This window comes from Tasmannia lanceolata, unplaced genomic scaffold (assembly GCF_043159265.1).
Source record: "Tasmannia lanceolata isolate RefF3 unplaced genomic scaffold, GAP_Taslan_0.1 ptg000044l, whole genome shotgun sequence".
NCBI lineage: Eukaryota > Viridiplantae > Streptophyta > Magnoliopsida > Canellales > Winteraceae > Tasmannia > Tasmannia lanceolata.
The window spans coordinates 20,691,593-20,704,251 of record NW_027518721.1 but is presented as its reverse complement, the minus strand read 5'-3'; the positions used below and the strand labels follow the sequence as shown (position 1 = coordinate 20,704,251).

General features: G+C 39.4%; 1 protein-coding gene and 1 pseudogene across 3 annotated transcripts in view; one reads left to right on the top strand and one right to left on the bottom strand.

The window, feature by feature from the left end:
* Window positions 1–224: 224 nt before the first annotated feature.
* Window positions 225–12,659, bottom strand: part of LOC143863820 (BTB/POZ domain-containing protein) — a 40,047-nt gene continuing 27,612 nt past the window's right edge. The window contains exons 1-2 of one of the 2 annotated variants that reach the window (XM_077374590.1): window positions 1,908–1,988; window positions 225–1,588 (exon numbers count right to left, since the gene is read on the bottom strand). In XM_077374590.1, coding sequence (XP_077230705.1) covers window positions 245–1,585 — 1,341 coding nt within the window. In that variant the 5' untranslated portion in view covers window positions 1,586–1,588; window positions 1,908–1,988 and the 3' untranslated portion in view covers window positions 225–244. Of the gene's footprint in view, window positions 1,589–1,907; window positions 1,989–12,659 lie in introns of those variants that run through there. The other variant, XM_077374588.1, reaches the window with a different exon arrangement.
* On the top strand, window positions 7,792–12,499 carry LOC143863698 (receptor-like kinase TMK3; annotated as a pseudogene). The gene is made up of 3 exons (XR_013240946.1): window positions 7,792–8,027; window positions 8,125–10,652; window positions 11,638–12,499. The product of XR_013240946.1 is annotated as a receptor-like kinase TMK3 (transcript).

Here is a 12,659-nt window from a genome sequence, read left to right as displayed (position 1 = left end):
TACAACATCGTGGACTCCCCGAGTCTGACTCTCTTTTACCTTGGCCGCATTCTCATCCGAGTCCACATTTTGCTATATAAAGTCAATCAAAACTCCTTTGACTCTCGTAAGTTATAACTGCATCAGCCAGGTACTTGACTGTGTCGTGCCGAGTAGACTAGGATTTGCTTTGGTCACGTTTTGACCCGCATTCACATTTTGAAACAGTGATCCTAATGACGGACAATCAAGGACACACTCCAAGTCACACATCATTCACACCTCTTACAAAATTCATCCTTCTCTTGGCAACCTTGGACCTGTAACACCATACTTCAAATGCCTCAGTCAGGTCTGGATATCGAATATGTTCATCACTTAACCACTTAGACAAGATCTCTGCCTGGTCCCCAGATGGCAATGCCAGCACGATCGAAACAAACGCCGATTCCAAGCCCTGCCAAAGCTCACCATCCATCTTAAATGTTACCCAATCCTCTTCTTTGTGACCAACAGAATCCAGCAAAGCCTTCATTTTCCTTACGAAAGGAAGCCATACATTCAACATGTGAAGCCGCCTTGCAGTTGGCAAGATAACAGTCCCATATCCAATTGCCTCTAAAACCTTAACAGCTACCTCAATCACTTTCAATTTCATCACGAGCATGTCGGTATCTGGACTCTGACCATCCATAGCCTTCACTATCATATCTGATGCCTCTACCCAACTGTGAACAAAGTCTTTCATCATCTCTAACTTCACCAAAATCTGGCAAGCCCATGCCAAGTCCGATAGGAAAGACTGTAGGACCTGTTTATTGCCCGTCTTAGATTCCAATTCGGAAGACCCACATAAACCAGATTCCAATTGGTCATCGGAAGACCCACATAAACCAGATTCCAATTGGTCATAGAATCGGGTTAAGAGACCACTCATGCATTTCCTCACTTCGAATTTTATTCCATCATCGACTGTCAGTAGAGGGGCATCATCGTCCTCAGTGAGCATATACTCGAGCTGTTCTTGGGCCGAGGACTTCAGGTCGTTCATGGAAGAAGGGGGAGATGACGTGGCAAAATGAATTGCTGAGAGAAAAATTCCAACGACAGCTACCGGATCGACGGGCCGTAAACGGGCAAGGATGGGCTCCGCTTGTGATCCAAGGCTTGGAATGATTCTTAGAATCTCCTCCTCCTCGGCCTCCTCCCAAGGAACTGCTTCCAAGTATTCCACGCAGGCGGAGACTATTTTCTGATAACCAAGCTGGACAGCGACTCGGAGGATTCCAAGTGCATTCCTGATTCCATGCCAAGTATCTGGAATGGAGTTGTCAGGAATGTAAAGCAGGCGTAAAGCGCTAACGTGGTGGTCAAATTCCGTTTCCTGGCAGTACACTTCAACACAGTTGCGGGAGTCCAAGATCTGGCACGTGGGCCAATTCTCAGAGAGACGGTCAGCGAAGTAGTTGCTCTTCTCTATGAGTATGTGAGAATGACAATAAAACCATTCATCTCTTCCCTCCTGGGTCCGTAGCCTCACGACAACGTCACTAGTTGACCGCTCACCAATGTGGCTCATAGCTGTCGTAACTTCGGTTGCCACCATATTCTACAAAGAACGAGAAATTAACGATATGTGGTCAGTACAGAAGCCAAATGCTTGGAAAGGAATGTCCAACTTTTTTTAATCTCTCCACTCAACAAATGAATACAAGCGGACAGAAGCAGATAATATGTCTACCAAACATCTGCACTACAAAACATCAATGATGAGCTTCTTTTTTAATTGATTCCATCGACAAATAATTGGCTTGCTTAGTAGAGTGATTGAAGAAAATTGTTACTTAAGCATTTTTTCTTCTTCACTGTAAAGTGAAATGAAAGAAATGATTTCTTCATAGAATGTACATAACGTGTAGAAACATTACCTAACTAAAGCATGTCCATCCTAGCAAAGCAGCCTTTCTCATTTATATGTCACAGATTCAATGGACAGTCTCTGTATATCTGACACAAAATCCAAATGCTTAAGAAAATATGCTACAGAATTTCTAAACAATAAACACAAAACAATGAGCGGCTAAGAAGATTTAGTAAGTGCAGACAATTCAAAACAACAAATTTTTTTTTTTTAAAAGTGGCACGCACGCGCGCGCTCACACACACACATATATTGGATAAAATGTACAAAAGCTGGGAACAAGTTGTCCCCCCACTTTACATTACATCCTATCCTGCCATAGGAGACTTCTCCAATGGCCCAAAAATAAAAACATTCACAGAGAAACCCAAAAATCCCATATTAGCCTTCCTTCCTTCTCCGTGAAACGCACTACATACTGCCACTCATAACACACATTGAAGCCAATACTCTGGACCAGACAAGCCTTCCAACCCCTTACCTTCAACCATCCACATATATACTACCCACCGAAGAACATAATAATAGGTTGACCAATCAGGGAACAGAAGAACCCGAGCAACGAAGGACTAATGTCCCTCAAGCCCACTCGAGAGTCAAAAAGAGCATCCCTTCAACCTTTCCAACTACTCCTTCACAAGTTAGCAAAGTGGAGAAAAACCTTCCCATCTACATCCACAGAGACGACACAAACAAAGCTCCCAAAAAGTGTATGTACAGCAATCAAAACCTTCTAATTAATTTAACAGGGACTTAAGCTCCCTGCCTCCTTTACTGGGGGAGTCTTCCCTTTCTTCCTTTTCACTGCATCACGGCTCTCAATATCCAAGAACATCCCCCTTGTCTCGTCCTCATTACCCACATAGCCTATCACCAAGCATATTGGGCTTGGGCCTTCTGTGCCCTAGGAATACAAGGTTAGGTCTAAACGACTCATATGAAGGTGGATCAGAATACAAAGAGGAATTTGAGACCTCTGAGGAGCCAAGACATTTCCATGATGGGCCCATGCATCACTTTGAGGATAGATTAGTGCGAACCTTAGAGAGGTCCAGAGACTAATGAGTGGGAGTTGATGTAGGGGATTTTAAGGGTCACCTCAACCCTGACGAGTTCCTAGATTTGGTAGACAATGTTGAACCCTTGTCGGTGAAATTCAGAAACAGAACGGATAATTTTGTATGGAAGGTATTTGCAGTGCATGGACCAATAAATCCAAGACAACAGAACAACCTTTGTGCGGAAATGGATGAAACAGAAAGATGGGAAACCAGTCCATGGTGTTGAGGAGGGGATTTTAAGCTTTTAACAGGTTAAGGTTTGTAGAAGAGAAATTAGGAAGAAGACATATAACAATGAGAGTACTGCTGAGGCCAATTTCTGATCATTTGCTTATATGGCTGCATCAGGGGAATAGAAGTAATGGACCATAATGTATGGCTGAACTGAACTACAGATTGTTAAGAAGAACATCAAGGAATAGGAGAGCCTTGAGTCTGTAAGCAGCAGAAAAGAGTAGGTTAAGAAAGAATTGGAACCAACTGACAAATAAACAGAGGAAGGTAGAGGAAGAGCTGAAGATAGTGAAAGGATAGAGTAGATATGTAAAGAATACAAAAATTTACTGTTGTGGGAAGAAAAGCCGTCGGAGGCTAAAGTAGAAAGCATTGTGGCTCAAGAAATGGAACCAGAACACAGAATGTTTTCCTTAAGATGGCTTTGGCAAGACATCGGGAAAACAACATTAGTTGTATTCATGTTAATGAAGAGCTAGTAGAAGATAAAAGGAAGATCAAAAAAGAGATACTCAGATTCTACAGGAGTCTATACACCGGGGAGAGAAGATGGAGATCAACATTAGGAGTGACATTCAATTGAATTTCAAGAGAGAAAAATGATGCGTTGGAGACGAAGTTTGGAGAAGAAGAGGCTCGGAATGCAGTTTTTTCGAATGCTAGAGACAAGACCACATCTCCGGGTAGTTTCACATTTCCATTTTTTTAAGAACTACGGGACATAGTATGAAGGTAATGAATGAATTTCAAGAAAGGAGCAAACCCAACAGTAGCTGAGCGGCTACATTTATGACATAGATCCCAAAGCTAGTGGGGGTAGGTGAAGTGAAAGATTTCAGACCAATTAGCTTAGCAGGAAGAATTTATAAGATAATAGTTCAAGTGTTAAACATTGGCAAGGAAAATGGGGAAGCTTATGGATCATATTATATCTCCATTCCAAGGAGCATTCGTAGAGGGAATATAAATATTAGATGGAGTGTTAATCACCAATGAGCATTTGGAGTCTTCGAATAAAGAAGGTAAGGACGGGATGGTGTGAAAAGTTGGAGGCATATGATCAATGTACAATGGGAATCTGTTGACTGCTAGTTGGGAAGAATGGGTTCGAGGGAGAGATGGAGAGGGAGGATGAATAAATGCATTATGAAATGACCGTTCTTAGTTCTAATTAATGGAACACCAAGGGCATTTTTCTCTAGTAATATAGGAGTGAGACAAGGGGACCCACTTTCCAAATTCTTGTTCACCATAGTACGAGAGGCATTGCACAAATTACTCACCATGGAGGGAGAACTAATAAGAGGGGGTACAAATTGTCAAATACAAGTAAGATCCCTAAAACATCTACAATTTTTAGATGACACATGTAAAGAATCCAGGCACATACCAAGGTGGATTGAGGCTATCTTTGGATTCAAAGAAAACATGGGAATGAGTGCAACATTAGGGTCTAATGTGTAGGAAAGTAGGATGCACAGATGGCAGAAGCATTTGGAGGCACAATATTGGAATTTCCAACAATGTAATTGGGAATTGGCATCCCAGCATGACCTATATGGTTCCTGATCATAGAAAGAATGGAAACGAAGCTATCTAGGGGCATGAAAATAAATTCTTACCGTTTGAACGATAACTGTCATCAAGGCAACATTATCCAACCTTCCAATCTACTTTATGTCATTATCCAAAATTCCCTTGGGGTGGGTGGGCAAAAACTTAGAGACATACAAAGGGATTTCCTAGGGAAGGTAGCCTAGTTTTTCTAATAATATTTCACTATCCAAAAAATTCCTATGGGAAGGTAGAGAAGAAGGGAGAAGATTGAAGCATCTCGTAAGATGGGGCAAGGTGTGCAAATCAGGAAAAAAAAGAGGGACTAAGAGTCTAAAACTTAATCAAAAGGAATAAAGCACTTCTTGAGAAGTGGTTATGGGGATAAAGAGAGGAAAGAAAGCATTATAGCAAAGGGTTACTGGCTGGAAAATATGGTGAGGGAATGGGAGGTTAGAAAATTAGGTAGAGAAAGAGGCTTGGGGTCTTGGGGGTCGATATATCTAGCGGTAGAATCATTTCAAAAAGGGGTTAGGCATAGGTTATGAGATGCTGAGACTGAGGGTGAGGTTCTGCCAACATACTTGGTTAGGCAAGGTTACATCATGCCGAGCATTCCTGAGCATCGATAGCCTAGTAAAGAACAAAAACGCTAGGATTTTCGAATGTTACAAAAGGGTGGGAAAGTACGAGCAGTTTAGGGGATGGGTAACGTATATAAACATTAAGGAGTCAAAAATTTGTGTCTGTTACAACTGTTGTGTGTGCATAAAGGCTGTTTTGTGATGCAGCACCGTGAAGAAAAGAAGAGAGAAATAGACGAAAGGGGATAGAATTAGAAGAGTAGGGGAAGAAGAGACGAAAATAACCTGAAGAAGAGACGAATTTAGGGAGAAGTAGAAGAAGAAGAATAGACGAATTTAGGGAGAGGAGAAGAAATCAGAAGAGGAAAGAAGAAAACCAGAATTAGAGGGAGAAGAATCTTTATTCAATATCAATCAAAGTTAATAATCTCTACTACATAAGGCCTATATATAGGCAATTACATATGGACCGACCGGCCCAGTACGGCAATAGGCTCCATGAATATGGTTTGCCATCACAAGTCGACATTTGTTCAAGGTCATGTGCTAAAAATGCCTTTAAGTTGTTAATTTTTCTACCCATGATTCATGAATCTTGTGAATGAGATCTCCATTTGGCATAAAACTTGAACGCGCTATGTCATTCTGTGAAGGCTCATAAGATCAACGGTGTTGATCCTAATCGCCGATAAGTTTTGTCCCATATGTTTAGGTTTGTTTTGAATTTTGAGAACCAATTGTGAGTCAAGACTGATTATGATTATGGTCTCACAATTACACTTAGGCCAGTTCAAAACGTATTATTCGACTCAAATTTGCATTTAGTCCATGTTTATTTTGAATTTTTATGAAGTGATTGTGAGTCCAAAATTAACTTTTGGACTCAAATTTATGTTTAGTTTTGAGTCCAATAATCAGTTTTGGACTGAATCGGTTCCCAAAATCCAAAAAAAAAAAAATAAGCTATAAACGTTCATCCTAGATTTCAATAATTGGTTTTGGACTCACAATCTGAATTTTGAGTCCAATAATTAGTTTTGGACTGACAATCGATTCTCAAAATCCAAAACCCAAAGGGCCTTAAATTAGTCAGCAATGGCTCTCATCCTGCAACGTGATAACACATAAATGATCACCAATTGACTACTTTAAAATGAGGTCTATGAAGAATATACCCCATATTATAGGCTTAATTTATGGCGATGATCATGCACCATTGCGTTCAATACATTGTATAGAAAATGATGCTTTTCCAAGCCCAAACAAAGGAAAATCTTAGGGCAGTAATAAATCGACTCCCTAAATGGATAAATCGACTCCCCATATGTCTATCTCTCCTCTTTCTCTCTCTAACCTAGAGGAGAGAGAAAGACACATCAGGAGTCGATTTATCAATTTGGGGAGTCGATTTATCACTGCCCAAAACTTATTATAAATGAGTCATAATTTGATAGTTGATAATCGCACTCATTTGTTATTTTAAGTTTTCCCCACATCCAAACAACCTATTTTTCGACCTACCGTAAAAAAAAAAAATTCTTAGAAAAACTATTTTTATATGAAAAAAAATCCATGGAAGGATAAATAAATCTTCCAAAGCGTAAAAATCTCTCGCCATATTACACATTATTGATTTTTCACATACAAAATATGTTCTCTAATTTTAGAAACTTGAAATAAATATGTGGAGGAGTGTTTCCTATTGCAGTAAGTGCTTTTACGCGTCTTTCTTTACTAGTGGCATGCATGTTGCTAGCCTTTATCCTTTAAACGCGGCAAGTTGAAGAAAAGGGATTGTCTTACGTTTTGACTACTATTGGGGGATGATACTATGAGATTGGCTTAAAGGAGACTCCATAGAGATCTAAAAAAGATCCAAATCGTTCAGTGGGCCCTATTACAAATCACGGAAAAGAGCAATGGTTTATATTCAAGTCTTTTTGGTCATATAGTAATTCTGGGCTTCTATATGAGTCCTCTATATGTCGGCTAATAAACCCAACTAGTGTCAGGATTAGACTTAGTCAATTTGAGCCCCGTAGATCCTTTCACCTTCTTCATGAAAATTTCCTAAAGGATTCATTAGCTGACCCCAACTAGTTTGGGACAAAGGCTTAGTTGAGTTGTATATGAGGCCCACCACTTGAACGGACCAGATCATCCTGAAAATCACTTGGGTAGGCCCAATTAAGTTGAGTCTGACAATCTCTCATTCTATTCATCTCATAGTATCATTTGCCTTGTTTTTAAGATGTATTCTTTTACTTTAGGGTGCTAATATCGGCACTACATTGTTTTGATAATTGCGCTAACTCATTCTTCCCAGAAAGCTATCAGAAGCCGATTCAAGAAGAAAAGACAAGCTGATTTTGTGCATTTATTAAAACATGGTAGTGCCAATATCAGTACCCTTACTTTAATGGAAGAGAATTTATTAAGAATAGTAGGTTCTGTAGACAACCAGTACTGGATTTCTAGAAATCTGTAAAAGACTCAACTTTCTGATTTATTCCAAACATTCTAAAATGAAAAAGAAACAACACTTCAACTTTCAAGATTAAAAAGCTCTGACTCAGAACAGTAGCCAAATCTCTCTCTGTCTCACTCTCTACCCTTGAATTTTGTATTGGAACATGTCTACAAAAGATCCATTATATACGGCTATTGTTATGTCACGGATGAAAATCATAAGAGGTACATATTTTTATGATTACAACTTATATTTTGGTTTTAGAATTCTGCATTTTACTTTCAGGGATTGAAGTTTTATTTTTCTTTAATTTTGATGCAGTGCAATGAGGAAGGAGACTGAAGAATTGAGGTGGGCTTTTGAAGGATTAGCAATGAAAAGTAAAATGGAGCATTTCTTTTGCATATTTATGGTTTTATCTTTACTGGGTTTTTAAGGTTTTTTTTTGTTGGATTTGGATTTTGATTTCTTGAACCCACAAGGGAAATGAGGATTTTGATACACTGAAATGGGTTTTCAGATGAAAGAGGATCTTATGAAGCTTATTCTCTTTACAGTCTATTTGTCTTTCTCTTCACTAGTTTTGGGTGAAACAGATCCTAATGATCTTCAAATACTGTTAGAGTTTGAGAAAGGATTGGAAAATCCAGAGCTGTTGAAATGGACTTCTAGTGGTAATGATCCATGTGGACCTCCTTCATGGAACCATGTCTTTTGTTCTGGTTCTAGGGTTTCTCAAATTCAAGTCCTAGGCCTAGGTTTAAAGGGCCCTTTGCCACAAAACTTCAACCAGCTCACTCAGCTCTATAATTTAGGCTTACAAAAGAACAACTTCACTGGAAAGTTGCCTTCTTTCAGTGGATTATCCAAATTACAGTATGCTTATTTGGGTCACAATCAATTTGATACAATTCCTTCTGATTTCTTCGTTGGACTCAGTAATTTACAGGTCTTATCTTTGGATTACAACCCATTAAACAAGACCTCAGGGTGGTCTTTACCCACAGAGTTAAAGAATTCACCTCAGTTAACTAATCTTTCTTTGATCAGTTGTAATCTCGTCGGCCCAATGCCGGAATTTTTAGGGGGAATGTCGTCTCTGACAGCGTTGAAACTGTCATATAACAGGCTTTCCGGTGTGATCCCTGAGAGCTATCGTCGTTTGGACTTGCAATTCCTGTGGTTGAATAACCAGATTGGAACTGGGTTGTCTGGTACAATTGACATTGTTGCGTCAATGGTCTCGATGAAATCTTTATGGTTACATGGAAACCAATTCACGGGTACGATACCAGTAGGCTTTGCTGACCTTTCGTCTGTGACCGAAATGGATCTTAACGATAACCAACTTGTGGGTCCTATTCCTGAGAATTTAACTACTCTTCCACTCCAAACATTAAGATTGGATCACAACAAGTTAACGGGCCCAATTCCAAAGTTTGGAGGTACAATGCACTTACGCTGGTAATTCGTTTTGTCAATCTGATCCTGGGATTCCATGCTCGCCCGAAGTTACTGCCCTTTTAGATTTCCTTGCTGGTGTTAGTTACCCTTTGAATCTTGCCACTTCGTGGTCTGGTAACGACCCATGTATGAGTTCTTGGTTAGGAATATCTTGTAATGGGCAGAAGGTTTCTGTTATAAATTTGCCTAATGCTAGGCTGAATGGTACGCTGAGTCCTTCGATTGGGAATTTGGATTCTCTAGTAAGTATTACACTTGCTGGAAACAATCTATCTGGTCAGATCCCTACGAATTTCTCTGGCTTGAAAAATCTGAGATTGTTAAATTTAAGTGATAACAATTTTGAGCGTCCAGTACCGACATTTAGCCCTAGCGTGAGGCTCCTTACCAAGGGAAATCCTCTGTTGGACTCTCCAATTGTGCCATCTCCACCACCGAATAACAGCCCATCGGGGAATTCACCTTCTCCTTCTAGCAATCATTCTACCCCGAATAGCGGCTCCCAATCTGGTACTAACTCTAAGGTAAAATCGAATGTTTACAAAATAATAGGCATTGGAGCAGCAAGTATTGGCTTGGTTACAGTGTTAGTCCTTCTTATATATTTATGCTTCTGTAGGAAGAAAAAGGGTGTTTCCCAGGCTCCAAAATCAGTCGTTCATCCTAGAGATCCCTCTGACCCAGAAAATAGGGTTAAGATAGCAGTTTTAGATAGTACCGATATGAGCTCATTTACTCCAACTGCTAGTGGTTCTCAAAGCACAAACATTAGTGGGACAAGTGAATCCCAAGTGATTGAGGCAGGGAGTCTAGTCATATCAGTCAAGTTCTTCGAAATGCGACCAAGAGTTTTTCTCCAGATAATGAGCTTGGCCGGGGTGGTTTTGGTACAGTTTATAAGGGTGAACTAGATGATGGGACATTGATAGCTGTTAAGAGGATGGAGGCTACTGTGATTACTAACAAAGCACTGGATGAGTTTCAGTCTGAAATTGCCGTTCTTTCTAAGGTTCGACATCGACATTTGGTATCTCTGATGGGATATTCCGTCGAAGGCAATGAGAGGCTTCTTGTTTATGAATATATGCCTCAAGGGGCTCTAAGCAAGCACCTTTACCACTGGAAGAAACTGCAATTGGAGCCTTTATCTTGGACGAGGAGGCTCAACATTGCATTGGATGTTGCCAGAGCAATGGAGTATCTTCATAGTTTGGCCCATCAGAGCTTCATCCACCGGGATCTCAAGTCTTCAAACATCCTTCTTGGTGATGATTATCGAGCAAAAGTTTCTGATTTTGGATTGGTGAAACATGCGCCTGATGGAAAGCATTCTGTGGCGACCAGACTTGCTGGGACTTTTGGATACTTAGCACCAGAATATGCTGGTATGTAATTCTATTTCACATCTATTCTTTCTATTGTGTATGGATAAGTATTCTTTTGTTTTATTTAAACCGAGGACATAAACATTGCTTAGTTCACATGGGAGCTTTGCAAAAGGTGATTGAATTCAATTTTTACCAAATTATAGGAACAACAATGGTAGTCTCTGATATTTTTTGGTTGGAACATGGTATTTCTGCTCTGAACTTCTACAAATAAACTAGAAAATTAAAATTTATGAGCATTTTGTTTATTTTCTCTCCTTTCCTTTTCTTTTCTTGGCTTACATTCATTGGTTTGTTGGTAATTTACAACTCAATCGTGCTTTTGAATTGTAAGAGAACTGTTGATATATCGAAATATTAAATTATCATTTATGATTTATGTCTTGACTCAAAATCTCTAGTTCAAGCTGTTAGTTTCACATTCCAATTCAAGCTTTTAGTTAATTGTTTTTATATTGAGTGGGGGAGCGAGATCGGTGTACAGGGTTGATAAGAGAGAGACCAACGGATCGGACTTATATTAACGATTAGATTTTCACTTTCGATCTTAGGACAATTATTGACTTTGTGCTAATTGATCTGATTTGATGTTTCGAGTCTCTTTGTATTTCTGAAAGTTATGCAAATTTATACATGATTTTAATCAGTATAATTGGTGTTTTGTGCACTGACCTAAAACTCTTATTTCAAATACTCCGTGGGTTTTATTTGGTAAACACATGAGATTTGGCTGATTCTTATTTTTCCAGGTTTAAATATTTTTATATAAGTACTTTTAAACGAAAACAGGTGGTTATTTCATCATCTTTGGAAACAAGGGATATTAATAATGCATTAATTCATTGCACACAATTTTCTGAATAAGAACTTCATTTTTTAAGTATGACACTTTTCATTTCCCTACTAAGCCTCACCAGTTACCTTTATATACCCAATCTTCTTGTTGATCCAAATTTGATTTGGCTTATTGATCCAATTTCAGTAACTGGGAAAGTCACAACCAAAGTCGATGTCTTCAGCTTTGGGGTAGTGTTGATGGAGCTGGTGACTGGATTAGCTGCAATAGACGAGGACCGATCTGAGGACAGTCGGTATCTAGTTCAATGGTTCTGGCAAATCAAGTCAAGTAAGGAGAAGCTTTTCGAAGCCATTGACCCATCTCTTGGTGCGACAGAAGAGACATTTGAGAGCATCCGCGTCATCGCCGAATTGGCTGGGCATTGCACTGTGAGAGACCCCAACCAGCGACCCGAGATGGGCCATGCAGTGAAGACATTGTCCCCACTAGTCGAGAAGTGGAAGCCCACAGATGATAACCAAGATGAGTACTTGGGTATTGATTGCAGCCAACCCCTTTTTCAGATGGTAAAGAAGTGGCAAGCTACGGATGGCTCCGATTATAGCTCAATAAACTTTGATGATAGCAAGGGAAGCATTCCGCCCGCACCTACTGCGTTTTCTGAAATTTTCAGACCTGCTGATTGTCGGTAAATAAGTGAGTATACTACCCTTCAGTTCTTGATTTAAGTTCTTTTCATGATTTCTATTTGGCTTCCTCAGTGTTCTTTCATATCCAGCTTCTTAGTAGGTGTGGATAAACATTGTTGATGCAGTAGTATCATTATTATGTACTTTGATGATTTAATGCAACTATATTTTCCTTGGGTTTTGTATATGGTGGATTGAGCCAAAGATTTCAGATGCTTCGAGCTCCCATATTCCATTTTGGGTGTTCAGTTTCAGTTTTTAGATTTTTCATCTTCTCAGGAGTGAGATTTGTTGCATGTTGATGTTGTGCATACAAAGAGGTATAATAAAATGGTTTATGTTATTTTTTATATTTACTCAATAGACCCATTAAAGTCTTCTTAAATGCATTGATGCAAGGGATCTCAAAGTATAGTTCTCGCACTGCATATCAGAGATTACCATAAGTTTTGGATTCTTCCCTCTTATCAAATGCATTGTTGTTAATATTTGTTTTTAAGTGATAAGATGTTATTG